At 34.3% G+C, this 18,385-nt stretch overlaps 1 protein-coding gene across 1 annotated transcript in view; it reads left to right on the plus strand.

Annotated features, from left to right (window-relative positions):
* Positions 1–18,385, plus strand: part of LOC148954037 (protein sax-3-like) — a 174,407-nt gene that overhangs the window by 62,823 nt on the left and 93,199 nt on the right. The window contains exons 5-7 of the mRNA XM_089085753.1: positions 684–840; positions 4,977–5,107; positions 17,935–18,180. Coding sequence (XP_088941879.1) covers positions 684–840; positions 4,977–5,107; positions 17,935–18,180 — 534 coding nt within the window. The remainder of the gene's footprint in view (positions 1–683; positions 841–4,976; positions 5,108–17,934; positions 18,181–18,385) is intronic.

An 18,385-nucleotide genomic window follows, 5' to 3' on the forward strand; every position in this document is an offset into this window, starting at 1 on the left:
GTATAGCAGCAGCTACTGACTAGTTTGCAGCTATTATGATAATAGAGCCATCTGGTCCAAGTCTTTCTAGCATTGAGCCATAATGGCCCCTACACTCATATTTTTGGAGGTGTTCAAACAGTCTTTTTGCAATAACTGTTCCACTCCCAAAAGTCAATGGTTTATTGGTATCATTTGTACCTTCTACGCCTAGGGCCAGAATCCTTACACTAAGATTGGTAACAGGACCACTAACTGTCCTGTCAGTCAGGACAAATAAAACACCACTAAATTAAAAATAAAAAGACAAAATAGCAAAGTCAAACAAATAATACAAATACAAGCAGAGAGGGGTGGCTTCTGTCAATAGTTGGCTACCCTGTATTAAGCATGCGCATATATCAGAAGCAGGCACTGCAATGAATGGCCAAGCAAGGTTGAAATGGGCTGATAAGCACTCTCAAGCAAGCACAGTTAAAACAAATGAAGCCAAAATTGAACTGCACACCAAGTGTACAGGCATCAGAGACCCCAAGGGAAGAGCCCCTTATAATCTAATCAACAAACCATGTCACAGAGCTAACCCAACTAAGGTAATAGCAATATTAAATATATTTGGTGTATTTGAAATTCAGTTCATCTTTTCCCCTTTGGCATTGTATCTTTAGATTTGATTGCCCAATTACTACTTCTTCTTCTTGTAGATTTGCATTCGGAATTCCGCGCACTTCCTCAGCCTGTCAGAGCCATTCAAGGTGAAACTGTTTTACTGGACTGTGAACCACCAAAGGGTCAACCTGAGCCACAGGTTCGTTGGAAGAAGGATGGACACATACTTGATATTGTGAGCATGACACCTCGGTGAGTTCAAAAAGTCGAAAATCCATTGCCCCTAGGACCGTACCCAGGATTTTTTTGGAGCGCGGGAGGGGGGGGTTACAAATAACGCATCAAAAACTTGTTTATATGGATCTTTGTTACGTTTCTACGAGCCAGAAAAAAAATTTCGGGGGCGGGGTGGGTGGGTAATACAGCCTTGATTGCCCTTATCAAGACTATGGATTGCTAATATAATTGCTGTTTAATATAATTGCTAATAGGTGGAATAAGGACTATATCTCCTCCCCCTCTGTGCTAAAAATGATGACAAGTAAAACAAAAATAATAGACAGGTAGTTTCTTAGAAAGGGTCCAAACCCAGACTACGTGTTAAAATGTACAGAAATTTGAAATTTTGGTATCTAAATCTCGGAAGAATTTCTAAAGCCACCTAAAATTATCTGTGTGTTTTTAAATGATTTCTAGGTTTTACTGATTTACGATAAAAGTTTTCTAACTAAACATTAGAATAATAAGATGTTTTTTATCAAAGTTCAAACATTATCAGAGGCAACGCTATAGCGTTCTGAATCCCTCTTTAAAACTGTGGAGGGTTGTGTCATCCCCATAGACATCGTTATTTGAGCTTTTGACTATTTTTAACATGATAGTCAAAATTAGATCTGTTAAAGAGAACAAAAGTCACGCCAATCAAGAATTTGGTTACTGTCCCCTTCCCCCTCTCCTAACTGTAGAAGTCTTAAGCCTACTGCGTCATTTGCGTTTTACTGAAAACGAATTAGATTACAAATATTTTCTTTCGTACTTAAAATACTGAAAATAAAAATCATAGTGAAATAAAATCTTGAATTTCTGAGCTTTAAGCAATTAATATAATTATATATTAAATATTCAGTTTAATTTTATTAGTTCCTTCCAAGGACTGTTCAAGAGACATTTAGTTTTCAATACGGTAAAACGTAAATGCCTCAGTTGGGTTTAGACTTTTACAGTTAGGGAAGGGGACAGTAGCCAAACTCTTGTTTGTAGTGATTTTTATTCGGTTTAAGTTTGATTTGAATGTTTGATTTAGTTTTACTAGTTTTAAGATTTATTTATTTGTTTATATTAGTGCCCATTGTATGTTTGTTTGCTATGATTGTTTATTTGATTTCTGCTCGTTTTGAGTTTCATTTATTCTTTAATAGTGATTTTAGATAGTTTTAAACTTTAATTATCACATGACTCAATTTCAGATGGTCTAGAGTTGAACAATACTCTTTACTTTTCTTTGAAACACTTCTTTTTCGGAAAATATTTTTTTGATTAATCAATCTATAGGGCTACATCCTCTCCTTGACTGATGTTTTAACATTTGAATAGTTTACTAATGACATTAAATCTTGAAATAAATTGACTTTATAATTCAGTGAATCTCGCAAAAAACAGCCCTTTGGGTCCCTACTAACAAGTTTTCTGTATATTCCTAGTTTTCTATGTCCCCCTTGTTTTCAAGCAGAAAATTTTTGGTAAAATGTTCAAGCTAAGTTGACGTATTTCCAATTAATTTCCCCGATATAGCCCTATAAATAGTTGTAACCTTACAATGTTGTATGAAGGTATCTCTACATTTCAAATTAAACTTGGCATGCAATAGAACCAACGGCGTATCCATGATTTTTATTCGAGAGGTATTTATATTTTTTTTGGGGGGGGGGGACAAAAACTAAAAAAAAATGCATCAAAAATTTGTTATATGAATTATTGTTACGTTTTTACGATTCGGGTGAAAATTTCGGGTTGTAGAGGGGGGTCAAACCTTTTAACCCAACCTGTAACCAAACCCCTTCCAATCTGTAGACCAAATCTAAAAATAGTCGTAACGCTACAATACTACATAAAGGTGTCTCCACATCCAAATTAAAATATGCTTGCAATAGAACACATTGTAATTGAAAGGAACATTGTTTAAATTTATTCTATAGTCTCCCACTGTTTATACTGAAAACAAGAAACAACAATAATTAATACCTTTCTTTCCTGAAGTTTTGAAGTTGTTATTCTTACATTTCATTTTCAGACATGCTTCAAAATTTTAATCTCATCTTTATGTCGAGAAACCAATTTCTCCGGCGTTTAATTAATATCTTTTATTACGACTGCTGACGCTAAAAGGAACTAACTATGTAGCATAGCTCAACTGCAATAAAAGTTAATTTTTTGGAGATTAAAATTCTGAACATAAAATGTAGAGATACAGGAATTAAATGTTTTTATTGGTTCAAGCCAGTTTTGTATGAGGTTGCGAATGAAATAAGAGTACCAATCTTGTAGTACAATGTTTTCTAAATTTAAACGAAAAGTCAACTGTTCAAAACCTATAATATTATTCTGTTAATTTGACCAAAATATATTTTTGAACGATTATCTATTTACGGTTATCTATTTTCTGATGATATATCTATTTTTTAATTATATGTTTTTGGATAATAAATCTAGTCTCCCAGTCTGCTAAAATTGGTTTAGTCAATGAAAATCATTACTGTTAACCGTTTTTTTTTTCAAAAGAGAAAAAGAGGCCACCTGATCATTTTCTCCTACCTTTGCCTTCATCTAGGCCATCCTTCTATGACATCCATTGCATTGTATTATTCATAGCATTCTGATTTCAAATAATTCATCAGTGTAGCATGAAAACCATAAGTTTTTTTCGGCCAAAAGTCTTCCCTGAGTACCTGGGTAGACGGTAATGACTGTAGGCTAGATAGGTAATGAAAATTCAGTTTCTTCTTGTGATTTTTAGGTACCTTTTAGAATGACAGGAATAAAATACCGAACATTTCTAATGTAGAAACCAATCTAATTCAAATATTCCATAATTATTGTGTGAAAATACCCCGTTTTCCTTGACAGTTTGACAACCCGTTCTAGCAGCTTGTCTAGATTTACCACTGAAAGCACATAGTTTATCACAGAGACTCTTTTTCCGTTAACTGTTTTAATGTTTAAAAAAAAACTATTCTCAGTTATGCTTGGTTAAATTTATCGGTAACTAGACAAAAAACCTCGTCTTCAAGTCTAAAAAAAGAAGAAGAATTATATCTCCTTCTGCTAGCCCTAATTCTTACTTCTATTTACACACGCATTATAGGAATCAGGAGGATCTAGTCACTAATGAATGAGGCTCACTGTGTGCAGCCAAAGGATCTTGGTTGCAGCAATAGCAGCAACCTAGTAAAGAACGAACCTCGGCCCATAGTTACCAAAAATGAAATGCGCGTTAAATAAAACTGGCTTCTGAGAAAAAATTATCATTTGTAGCTGATTCAGGAATGGTAACTACTATCTTAATTAGTCTGAGTAGTAAAATATTGTTTCAAAATCACAAAAAGGTTCAGCTCATGTTGCTAATACATTCAAGTCCACGTTAAATCAACTGTTTGGCATTTACAGACGTAAATCCAAGAGTTTAGTGAGAGTAGTTTGCTTACTCTAGCTAAATCTGGCCCTGTGTCGTAGGTACATAGAAGAAATATGAATTTTTGAATCAAATAAGCAATGATGTGGTACAAATATAATATTAGGCCCATTCTTTTGCACTAAGATCTTACATCTAAGGTCTCACATCTTTCTACAAAGATTTCTGTTCTTTTAACTCATCTTTGTTCTAAGATCTTACAGCTCACTGATGTTAGCAAAAAGTGTGAAAGACGCCATCTTTCTGCCATATAGAACAATGATGAGAGAACTTTGATGATACACTCATCATTGTTCTTAGACCGCTGACCAGAGCAGAATAATGAAATACGTTTGCAAAAGAACGCTAATAAGATGTAAGATCTTACTGCTAAGATTTCACTTTTAAGCGTTATTTCTCGAAACATGCAAGATCTTAGCACAAAGATTAGTGAAAGAACGGCCCTATTGTTATTCTTGTTTAAAGTTCTCGATTTTAGCATAAAACAAGCAACAATTCGTATTGAGAAAAAACGCATTTTGCGAAAAGTATTTCAGTGACCTGCAGATAACAGCCAACCATTTTCAATTTAGATTTGGTAACGTCAGCATTAACTTCAGCGGAAATTTGAGATGGTTGTTTTCAGGGAACGGAAAAATAAATTTCGCTGTTTTCCTGTTAGAGGAAACATTTTTTTGAATTTGGTATCTGTTTTCTTTAGGGTCCGTTTAGAAACAACGGGAAGCCTATTGATTACAGAAGTTACCTCAGCAGATAACGGAAGATATCAATGTGTTGCAGCCAATGTTGCAGGAAATCGCGAGTCACCTACAGCTCTACTTTCAGTTCATGGTAAGCTCTTTTTTCAGTAAGCTCATGGTAAGCTCTTAACATGGAGATGTAGGGGTGGCATTTGTATAAAATTTTGTGGAAGATCTCAGTAAAACCAAATCTCCTCAGTAAACTCTTCATCCTCAGTAAAACTGCTAAAACATCCTAATATTCTATACATGCAAAAATTCAGATATTTTCGACAACCGCTCCATTTCTGAGCAGATCTCTCCTTAGAATCTTACTTGATTGATCTGATCTTCCTTCACTAGACACCTTGGAGTAATTCTTTGCTGCAAAAGTTTCTTTTCATCCAGATTGATTAAATTTCTATAAAATCCCTGCTTTAGACTATCCACCCCACGGTATACTGGGGCTCCCAAATGGCAGCACTTCAGAGAAGCTAGAATAGAGCTATCATGGCAGGCTTTAATACCGCCAAAGATCTTCTGGCATCTGTAAGGGCAAGGTTTAACGCGCTGTTACTGAACCTCTTTAAAAACATCCTCTAGCCTTCTTCTAAGAAGTTTTCTCTCCATATGCGATGTAGACAGAGCTAGCTTTGGTAATTTTGAGAGTTTCCTAATTAAAGGCATTTAGTTTATATGAGGTTCAACGGATGCATCAAACCTAAAGATTGAAATGATAACCTGAATAGAGGGAGGTCGGTCAGTCCAGTTGTAGGAGGCCCCGTGACTTATACTCCAAGAAATTTAACTGTTGTTATTGATAAAAGTAAATTGGTAAAAAAAACGAAGAACTTTAGAAGAGGCTCTATAAATCTCTCGCAAACAGTTTGTGTTATGTAAGTAAGGAGCAATGTGGCTCAATAATAACCTAACTTTAAGAAACAAGGTTACGATAACAATAGAACAATAGATACATCAAAAGAATCGAATTTTAATGCTTATTCAAAATTTATAAAATTCATCTAAATTCATGTCCGAGAAAATTTACCCAATTTTTGAAAAAAAGGAGGAAACACCCCAAAACATCAAGTGATCTTAATAAATAGCACTCGTCAGATTCAGCATATTAAAGACCTCTACTTTAGAGGTTTCAAGCTCGTATATACAAAAATGTGGAATTTTTCATTTTTTGCAAGAAGAAAGATCACGAATGCGTGTTTATTTATTTTTTTATGTTTTTTCCCAGGGATGATTTTATCCAACCAGTGATCCTAGAAGATCAAGAGAGGGCTCGTTTGATCAGAAGTCAAAAATTCTAGTGCCCTTTTTAAGTAACCAAAAATATTGGCGGGCAGCTAGCCCCCTTGCAATGCCCCTTTTTGCCCCAAAGTCGTCCGATAAAAATTTTGAGATAACCATTTTGCTCAGCATAGTTGAAAGATCTAATAACTATGTTTATGAGGATGACTTGATCCCCCCACAGCCCCCTAGGGAAGGGCTACAAGCTGTGAACTTTACCCATTGTTTATATATAGTATTGGTTATTGGAAGTATACAAACATTTTTCTTCTGGGAGAATTTTTCTGGTAGTGGGGTTTACGGGAGAGGATCTTTCCATGGAGGGATTTCCGTGCGGGAAGGGCATTTTCCATGGAGGGGGAGCCAGATTTCTCTGCACCACTTAAAAAATGATCAGAAATTAAATAAAAAAATAGTTTTTTTTCCACTGAAAGTAACATTAAACCTTAAAACGAACAGAAATTATTAAGTATATGAGGGGGTTGTCCTCTTCTCAATTCAACGCTCTTTACGCCAAAGATATTTTCGAACTTTTAAAAAATCTTTTTATTCTATTCAAACGGCCCATGTGTTTTAGGAGTCGTTCTTAAAGAATTGAGACAAGTAGTCAAACTTTACCGTAAGGTGTGACGTATTGAGGATGGGGCAACCCACCTCACATACTTAATAATTTTCGTTCGTTGTAAGTTTTAATGTTGCTCCTTACTTACAGTTGAAAAAACTCGTTTTTTATTTAATCGTCGTACAAAACAAGAGATGCTAATACATTGCTTGTGGAAAATGGTATCAAACGCTGTTTCAACACGATAAGTATAAAAGAAAAAAGATAATATTTATTTTCGCAGACGTCAGAAATTGAAACACCGTGGAGGATTTTGTAGCAGTTATGTTTAGTTTAATTGATTTAGGAAAGGGCAAATTTTGGGACAAACTGAAAAAATTGAAAAAAAAACAAAATGTGAGCAATTAATATTATATGCATATATATATATATATATATATATATATATATATATATATATATATATATATATATATATATATATATATATATATACATACATGCCATATAATATATATATATATATATATATATATATATATATATATATATATATTATTATATGGCAGATGTTACAGAAATATTCTATTACAGAAGGTTCTGAGGGGCGTGAACCGAAAGTTTATCCCTCCACTGCGAACAAACTTGCCATAGTTAGTTCATTTAATTACACCAGCTTTAGAACCGATTTTATGGGGGGTTTTGGATGAGCTAGTAACTAATGCTCAAATAGCTTCACCAGTTTATATTAATGTTTTGTCAAATTTTGTAGCAGCTGCACCAGAAATATAGCCAACGCACCTGCGAATTTGTGTTTATGCGAAAGTACACGAAAAAGCAATATAAAAGCTAATCAAAAGCTATAGAATGGGGCACTGATATGGCAAACATAAGTGCGAAAGTAAACATGACAAATCTGGTTTCGTCGTGGTAGGCTCTATGTATTTTGCCGCAGATAGGGCACGACACAGCCATGGGCCATGGCAGATATTTTTAATTTCATAGGTCTGGCCAAGACATGATGTGTAGAACACAAGCAAAAAAGTAACAAAAACAAAAATGAAAAAAGGTCAAAATCTGAAAACAAGGGAATGTTGATACTAATATTTTTTTCATTGTTAATATCACCATGTCACCAACTGATGATATATATATATATATATATATATATATATATAGAATAGAATTTATTGACACAAAAGCCCAAAGGGCCGTGGTCACAAAAACAAAGACACTTTCATACAAGCATAAATTCGCACAAACCTATAATCTAAGCTAGTGGAATAAGCTAGTATATATATATATATATATATATATATATATATATATATATATATATATATATATATATATATATATATATATATATATATATATATATATATATATATATATATATATATATATATATATATATTGTGACAATGTTCATCATTACAAAAGACGTAAACAGTCGCAGTACCTTTTATTTTTATGGCCCCCGATTATTGTTGATAGTCTAGGGCTCTTCCAGAGAATGCTACACATGGTGTTGGTGAGATAATGCCACCTGGGCATTATTAATTACAAAAATCAAACAGTTCGTGATAACGAACTGTAAGTAAGGAGCGACCCGGCTCAATGGTAACCGAAACTGTAGAAAACGGAATTATGATACCAATAGATACATCAATAGAATCAGATTTTAATGCTAATTTCAAATATATACGTTTCATGAAGTTTAGTCCTACTTATCAAAAGTTACGCGAGACAATTTGGCTGATTTTCGAAAAAAGGGGGAAAGACCTCCTAAAAGTTATAGAACCTTAATGAAAATCACACAATCATATTCAGCGTATCAGAGAACCCTACTGCGGAGGTTTCAAGCTTCTATCTACAAAAATGGGGAATTTTGCATTTCTTGCCAGAAGAAAGATCACTGATGTGTGTTTATTTGTTTGTTTGTTTGTTTGTTTTTTTCCCCAGGGGTGATCGTATCACCCAGTGGTCCTAGAATATCGTGGGAGGGCTCATTCAAACGGAAATTAAAAGTTTTAGTGTTCTTTTTAAGTGACTAAAAAAATGGAGGGCAACTGGGCCCCCTCCCACGCTCATTGTTTTCCCAAAGTCTCCTGATCAAAATTTTGAGATAGCCATTTTATTCAGCATGGTCCAAAATAAGATAACTATGTCTTTTAGAAGGAATTAATCCTCCAAAGTCCCCGGGGGGAGGGCTGAAATTTATGAACTTTACCCAGTGTTAACATATAGGCTAGTATTGGTTATTGGGAACTATACAGACGTTTTCAGAGGGGATTTTTTCTGGTAGTGGGGGGGGGGTCGGGGTTATGTGGGAGGATCTTACCATGAAGGAAGTTTTCATGGTGGAAGGGACATTGCTATGGAGGGGGCGCCGCATTTCCCAGCATTATTTAAATAAAGATCATAAATTATATATAAAAAAAAACAAGTTTTTTAACTGAAAGTAAGGAGCAACATCAAAACTTAAAACGACAGAAAACATTACGTATATGATCCGGTTAATCCCATAGTCAATACCTCGCTCTTTAAGCCAAAGATCATTTAGTACTTTCATAAGAGCTATTTATTCTAATTAACGGCATTTGTGATTAAGGGGTCATTTTTAAAGAATTTGAACACAATTTGAACTTTAGCTTAAAGAGCAAGGTATTGACTAGGGGGCGAACCCTCTTATATACGTATTAAAAATATAAGAATATAGAGGTTCGTTACGTAAGTTAATTCGTAAGTTACGTATATTTATTACTAATAAAAACGTTCGTAAATAAAATTAAACAGGTTTCGAGAAAGCCATTTAACCAAATAAAAGTAAAATTAATATTCAATTTTTAATTATTATTCATGTACAATGAGCCAAAATCAAAACCTGCATTAATTCAAAAACGTTCAAAAATTAAATAAAAAAAACAAGTCTTTTAACTGAAAGTAAGGAGCGACGTTAAAACTTAAAACGAACCGAAATTATTCCGTATATGAAAGGAGCTGTCCCCTCCTCAACGTCTGGCTCTTTACGCTAAAGTTTGATCTTTCTCACAACTCTATTTCTTTTAAACAATAACAAACTTTAGCGTAAAGAGCGAGGCGTTGAGGAGGGGACAGCCCCTTTCATATACGGAATAATTTCTGTTAGTTTTAAGTTTTAACGTCGTTCCTTACTTTCAGTTAAAAAACTTGTTTTTTTTTATTTAATTTATATTAAAGACGTGGCAGTTGTGTATATTGGATCTTTAGATTTTCTTATCAAAATGCGGTAATTTTTTCCAGTCATTTTCATCCTGTTCCTTTCTAGTAAATCTGAATTACCAGTTTTTTGGAAATACCGCTAATTTTTCTAGCAAAATTTCAAATAATTTGCTAAATCAAATTAGGCTACCACTTTTGTAGAAGTGAAAATGCCTACTAGTTTTGCTTACACAATAACAATCCGTATGGCCACCCCCCCCCCCTCCCAATTCAAATAGTTTCCTGAGTCTGCCTCTTTTTGAAATAACCTTACAGTATGTCACTGAAGGTACAGATGAAAGATGTTCCAACTTTGGCACTATAAGTAATTAGAAAAAGAAAAAAAAATCCACATTTAATTTTTGTTGTTGCCCCGGTGTTTCCTGTCTCAAAGTTTGTCTTTCACCACCTATATCTAGCCAACTGTTTAGAAACATTAGCTAATGACCCAAGACGTCGTGCTAATAATCATCTACTCTCGACCTTAGAAATTGTTTTTGTAGGAGGGTGGGAAATTCGATTTCCGGATTGTCTAATTTTGTACCCTAGTCTCGAGTATCACATTTCCATTGGATTAATAGTAACCATAACATTTGGATTATTTGGGATCAGTCCAAATCCTCTTTACATGAGTGGGGATTTCGTTAATTTCTGGCGAATGAAAACTGTTCAATTGTTTCCCACAAGTTTGCAAGCTTGTGGGACATTACTCAAAGGAAGAAACTGTAGGCATGAATAAAGATAAACAATATTACCGACAAATTTACTGATTATCTATAAAATTTTCATTATGGGGGTTAACTGGGGTCTGGAGGGGGCAGTTGCCCCCTCCGCCCCATAGCAAATTATGTTCCTGGTATCTACCTTATTAAGAAACTTTTGGCGAAATTAAGGGTTAATGTCCTTGACCACATCATGGCAAAAAAAGATATTTTTGAATTCTAGCGAGTACTGGTGGTCCTTTTTATTTTACGCATAATATACAAAATATATAGTTTTGCAAATCACTAATTGGACCACCTTAGAGTTAATGGAACTCTGGAAACGGGTAAAAAAACATCAGATATTTTTTTTTAACCTTCAGGTATAACTTCAATAGTTTTTAAGACTTGTATTCCATTTATCATAGAAAAGGGAATGGGCGTTAACTTTGATCTCTGCTATTTTATAGTTCAATTTTATGTTATAGCTCAATTGATTATGACTATAAAAACTGATCTCTATCTTTTTCTTCAGTTTTACCTACACGGCTTTAGTTGGCTTTCTTTTTTTCCCTTTTTGATAACCGTAGTACTCCGTGTACGAACTGCAGGATGCAATTTTTTAGATTTTATCAGCTATCCCATAAAAGTACTTTTAAATACATACACTGCACAAGTGGTTGGGCCATAAGTTTACACAGCTTTTAGAATTAAACATTTGAATAAGAACTCACCCTCCATTCTAAAATTGTAACTAAAGCTAAGTTCTGACACTGCACAACAAAAACTTGCTTGTGAAAAAGTTAGGTCGTGGGGCGAAACGAAAATCGCTTTGCAATTCGCACTGAAGTTTTTTTTTTTTTTTTTTTTTTTTTTTTTTTTTTTTTTTTGCTTTAATTATTTCAGCTTTAATTGAAGAATCTGTATTACATTGTGAATATTCTATTGGCCAGACGTAGTCCTAAAATATATACTAATGTAAACAGAGGGAACAGGGATTTTCTGCCACCACCTCCTTCCATGCATTTTCCTTTAATAATAATAATAATTTATTATAAGCCAAAAAACAGGCCATACAGAACAGTATTCTTAAATACAATCCACAAGAAAAGTAACATGGATATCAAGTTTCACTCATAGATGACAACGCTTCATTTACATAACTGCCTGATTGACATTTTCGCAGTCGTGTTCAGGCTAACCGGTAACTCCCAATTACAACCCTCAACAATATTTCATCATAATATAAAAAGTTGCTGGCATTCGTTAAGAAAATGGGCGACATCCTCAATATTTTCACGTCCTTGTATTCTTTGCAGCGTATATCACACAATACAGGATATGACCTAATGTTTATTATTAACGTTTCAACATCCATTCCGTGTTTCTTATTGATTTGCTAGCTGAAAGACAACATACTACTCGATTCAGCAGAAAAGCCATTTCCAAGTCTAATAATGTTCCTTTAACAATTGTCTCCCACTTCCCCCTCTAATGGATATAGCCTCAGGCTTTTTACGAAACTTTGCTGTTTTTTTTTGTGTTTTTTTTTTTTTATTTTTTTTTTTTCATTTAGAATCAACTTTTAATAAGAAGTAACACCAAAAATGGTTAAAACCCAGAAAATGTGCAAAATTGTGTATATAGCCTTGGGTATGTCCAGGCATTAGGGGGGAGGGGGCTGGGATGCAATGCGACTGTATGGGTTATGATGTTGGGAAAGAATCAAAGAACATGTAATGGCAAATCAAATCGTATTTTAATTTATCAACTGGTGAATTAATCTAACAATAAAAAAAGTCTACCTTAATTTAGTTTTTTTATTCAATCTTAGATTCTATAATCTTTTTTTTGCCGTTGTGCCGGTGACGCACAATGGGAAGTGGGAACCAAATGTAGTCAATATTAATTTCTAATATAATTTTGCTTGGAATCAAGGGAATTGTGTTTCACAGTTTGGTTGTACTGTAGTGGTTAAATTAAAAAACTAGTTGTCATTTTGTTGTTTGTCAAATAGTTTTTTTTACCACAAACTGTGTGACAAAGTAAAGAACGACCCGTGCCAATTGCAGTTCAAACTCAAAAATAAATTTTGGTTACAATGTTTATATCTGAAGAATCTTGTTTTTATGTTGATTCCAAAAGAGGGAGCATCCCAAAAAGGGGATGGATCTGGAAGAAAATTCACCATCAAAGTCAGCGTCTCCAAGAATTAGTTTTCAAGTTCCCATATGTGAAAAAGCCAAATTTTGGATTTTCTTCATTTTTTTCTAAAACAGTCAATGGATTCTTTTTTTATGGGGGGTGGCTGAAACATCAAAAATTAATGTTTAGGGCAAAATTTTGATTTGATTTTTAAAATTTATCCCATAGCATCACCTCACTGCAAAGAATATTTTTGACTAAGCTTGCATTTTGGATTCTGAGTGGGTGATAGCTTCCCGCTGGTCACCGAAATATTTTTAGTATGACATAAAACATTGAGATGCTAATCAGCACTAGGGCGTAAGGGTTGGGGCACCTCTCAGGAGCAATATTTGTTCAATGAACCTCCCTTCCTCCTTAAGGAATTTAGATAAACCAGCAGAAAAAAAGATCAATCATGGATAATCAGGACCCCCCCCCTTCAAAAAAAATTTCGGTCAAGTTTCAGTTTCGAGATATTTATGTCCAAAAGTAAATATTAGTGTCAAGAACGACGGGTTGAAGGGGGATGAAGCTCTCGTCATATTTAGGATAACCCTGAGAGGGATATTAGAAACAGACCCAAAACCAAATGTATAAACATTTTATTTTTATGAGAGCAATAAGCAACTTTGGACACAAATAGAGCTTTGCAAACAGAGTTTAGCTCTTGCTTTTGGTGCATTATAGTTCAGATTTATTTTTGTTTGGATTTTGAAGCCACTCTTTACTTTCATTTGGTAAAACGATTTTTGTTTGTAACTGATTACTTGAAAACTGGTGACAACTGACAAGCAACATCATAGCAAGTCTTATCTCTATAAGATACTATTACTATTGTAAATCTTATATTGAAATCAGTTATCTGATTTTCAGGAAAGAAAATGAAGACATGGTTTTCTGCCAATTTTACAATGGAGTATGGGTTCCAAGCCCCCCCCCCCCTCGAATTTAGAGAACTAAATTACTTTTCCTAGGATTTTACCTAGCATTTCAAAAATCTTATAGAGTCGATTAGGTTAGGTATTTAATGCGTTCTCGACGGCCTGCTTACCATAATTCTCTGTTGTAGTTTACATAATTTTGGTACTCAAGTATTATATTTTCGTATTTCTTGGATATTTCATTAGGATTAACCTAACTTCATTTTTGGGTGTGGTTGGTATAATGCGTAAGTACCACCATTTATTACGTTCAACTGCTCTATATGTTGCTAAGCGGTCGGTTTCCACTTTTGCAATAAATTCATAAAATGTTGAGGAAAGTCTGAATATATTTTATTTGGCGACAGAATTCGGTCTCCGGGGTTTTAAGTGATAAATTGAACCGTAACTTTGCTAACAGAGAACAAAAGAAGGCTTAGAAATAGGTTTCCAAATTTGTGTCTGGTTAGGCATAAGAAAATTATTAGCGTCAGCTGGTGGCCAGGTCTCGAAAATTAACCATGAAATTAAGTCGTAAAATTGATCTATGGAAAAACAGTCGTAAAAACCCTTCAGAAACCCCATGCAGGTTTTGTGTATATTTGTTTATATTGCTCTAAATGGTCTTAAAACCTGTAGTTTGTGACATGTGTGCAACGCTAAAGGATACGGGGCGAACTACTGGATTTTAATCACTTCCCCGACTCTGTATTAGCTTTGCTCAACTGTCTTATCTTTTTTAAATTATTTTCATTGTATAATTGTTACTTTAAGTCTTGTCATTGAAATAAAACCATATTTTGACACTGAAAGTTTTTCTTCTTCTTTTATGCTCTCGCTAGGGCCTTCCTTCAAGGTCCAAAATGGACAAGGATAGTGGCCAGATAAGTGCCTAGTTCAACGTTCACAATTATAGTACGATGTATTTTTCAAGGAGATCATATATTCCTAGTGCATTTTAGGCCCACCTGCTTCTCCTGGTTCTGCCAATTTTCGATTCTCTGCTCTATCTTATCTCTTCTTTGTCTTTTTCTCTATTTGCGACGAATTATGTATGCCATTAATCAAAAACTATTTTCTATTCCTCATTTTTGCCAGTCTTATCGACAGGTTGCAATATTTTTTGTTTGTGATAAAAATGAAAACAAAATAATACAACGTTGCAAAATTCTATAGTAACCAGGAAATGTTCAGACTGTTTGTGAATTATGGCGCCGGGCAGGCAAGCCTATGCATAAACGCAGGTTTGAGAGACATAAATCATTCCTTTCTTTTATTAAATAAATAAAGAAGTTTTTGTCATTAAAAAAACATTAAAACTTAACCTAACCTGAAATTATTCTGTATATGAGGGGATTTGCCCCCTCCTTGACCCCTCGATCGTTACGCTAGTTGTTTCACAGCCCTTGTGTTTCAGCAGTCATTGATAAAGAATTGGGACACAAAGTCAAACTTTAACGTAAAGAACAAGGAGCTGAGGAAGGGCAATACCCCGTCAAATACGGAATAATATCTGTTTGTTTTAAATTTTAATATTGCTCTTCACTTTCGTTTGAAAAAAACTTTTTTTTCTATTAGTTTCTGATCGTTTTTCTAATCATATCCAGGCCTAACTAAGATATGTCTTGGGTATAAGCCCCTGATTTATTGATGTTAAATTATATATTGCTTGTCAATAATTATAAATTGATTGGTGGCGTCCCGCATTTGAGTTTTTCTGCTTAAAAATTAATATGCTGAATTGCAATTAAAATCTGGACAAAATTTGATGGCGAATTTTCTCAGACTCGTTGCTTTTGGTGTGTATATATTTTGAATCAGCATAAAAAAAACGACTCCTTTGGTGTATTATCCGTTATCAAAATTCCTTTTTTTAAGAGTTCGGTTACTATTGCCTCGAGTCTCTCCTTACTTATAGTTTGTTACCATGAACTGTTTGATATAACTAAAATAACTTATATAGGATGTTGGCCTGTGTTGCCGCAGCCCCAACGGAAAATGACTTTTCAGAAAAACTCACGCAAGGAGGTATCCAGGATTTTTGTTCGGGGGAGAGTTTAAAGTCAGATAAAATTTTTGCCGGGAATGTTCAAACACTGTACCCCCCCCCCCCTGGATACGGCCTTGACGTCGAGGCATATTCTATGGCCTGAATTCGTTCTAGTCTGGTCTTTCCTAATGCAACCCTTTTAAATGATAAAAGCTCTATTTGTTGAATATTTGCCAAGATTCAGTGCCACCCCCTCAGATCATTGACTCGATTATCATATTCGATGATAATTATCTAATTATTAATGTGGACATTGATTAATATGAGTTACTTGGGTACTTTTTTATAATTTTTCTAGCATTCTAAACAGAAACTCATCTTTATGGCTGAGCAGAATAGGTAATTTTAAAAAATGTTAATTTCGATCTACATTTAAAAAAAATCTTGTTTCGACATCTTGATGAAAAGGGGGCCGTTCGTCTTGATAATTGGAAGCAAGGGTCATTTCACAACGTTTAGGTAAATCGAGAAAGAAACAAAGCCTAAGTATTATCGGAGTTTTCTTTTGGTTTCGAATCCCTATTCCTATACCATTTTGTACCTGCATTAAAGAAACATGTATGTTCTTGGGGAGGGACCTTCTGTCTTGCATCCCTCCCCTTTTGCAAAGTTTTGCCATTTCTCCTACAGTCTTCTCCATGTTTCCCGGAATACAGATTTGTATGCATTGTTGTTTTACATTTGTATTTTAAATTTGGCTCTATCTCCTGCGACGTTGCCCCTCCGCTTTCATGAAATAAATTCGTATGCGTTGTTAAGGAAATCTAGAGAAAAACAACCAATAAAAGAAAAGAATCGTAATTTTAGATTTTAAACGAGTCATTTCGTTAATTTTCAACATATTGCTGCATTAGAATAAAACTATCCTATCGTCAAATGTGCTCACACTGAAGTTACTCCGTCATAAGATAAGCTTCAGCTAAAACTGCATTTCGTCAAAAAATGGTAAAAATGACTTTAAAGGATCTGGTGCAAATTTTTAGCTGGAATTTTGCAGTCAAATTTGATACTTTGACGCTAGCTTTATCAGTTTTTTTTCAGATCCTACTTGTTTCCATGATTTATTATTTTTCTTTCCAGACCTCCAATGAGTTTTCTGAAAAAAAATGTAGTTTTAGAAGCAGGATAGTTTTAACCAGAGATCATTTGGAATTAAGATTCTAATTTTACTGAATTGAACTTAAGACCGAATGCAAGACAAACATGTTTTTATCCCTCTTTTATGTACATTTTTCAATTTTTATTTTAATTATACACAAATTTGAATTAAAGATGCATGAAAAAAAGAAATAAAACTGTTGGCCAGATATTAATACATCCATCATTTATGTAGATCTGTCTCCTTATATATTTTCATCATTTCAATAGGATACTTCCGACGCTGGGACTACTGCGGTGTTTAACATTCTGTTAGGTGCTGATTGATTTCAATCTGGGATTATTGCTGACATGGTGGGGTTTTTTGACAGGAAGTCAAAAACGTTCCTCGCCAGTGGCTCCAATGTTTTTCCACTTAAAGAGAACGCCATTTAGCTTTTTTATGGCATATCTTGCCGTCCCATCTTTTTAATTTTCCTCTAGCCGCTTTCTGTGTTGTTGTTTTTTTCCTGTAAGGGTTCTTTTAGAAACGACGATGGCTTGCGTTTAGTAGATTTGAATGACGATAATGATTAGGTTTAGAAGTTCGTATAAACCTAAATACCGTTTCAAAGCCCGTTAATACCGTTAACAAAAGAAAAGTCAAACAATACATTTATCTTATATATATATATATATATATATATATATATATATATATATATATATATAAACATGTTTAAAGTGTAGAAAAGGGAAAAGAATATTGTCATATACTACCAATTCCCTCCTCCTAATTCTGCTTTTGGGTGAGTAACGTGAAAGAGTTTTTTATTTGTAAAGCAAATATTTGGAAGATGAAAACAATGAAAAATATTGACCATGTTCTTTATGTTATAGTAAAGCCTGAGATTGTGAGAACCCCCCAAAATCTGTCTGTATTATCTGGCGAGGATGCCTACTTCGAATGTATAGCAACCGGAGATCCTATGCCCTTAATTGTATGGAAGAAAGGAAATACCCAAGTTGCAGAAGGAAGAAGCTTGCGACTTGAATCAGTTACGCCGTCAGAGCAAGGTCGATATATTTGCCTGGTTGAAAATATTGTTGGGTCTGACATGGCTAGTGCAGTTCTCACTGTTTACGGTAGGTGTGTCTTTTCATATTTATCGAAACTATGTTCAGCTTCCTTTTTTTTTCTGCCCAGTCAACATCGTCAACCTATGGAGCCACTAGAAAGTTTTTAAGGAGTTGATTTTGTGTTCGAGCTACCAATGCTAGAAACATTGTCGCTGAGCTGCCTTATGCCAGAATATTGACATGTATTTCATAAGTTCCTCTTGTATCCCAC

Source organism: Artemia sp. Qi Xiang Cuo, chromosome 3, assembly GCF_049724085.1.
Source record: "Artemia sp. Qi Xiang Cuo chromosome 3, ASM4972408v1, whole genome shotgun sequence".
In the NCBI taxonomy this organism is placed as follows: domain Eukaryota; kingdom Metazoa; phylum Arthropoda; class Branchiopoda; order Anostraca; family Artemiidae; genus Artemia; species Artemia sp. Qi Xiang Cuo.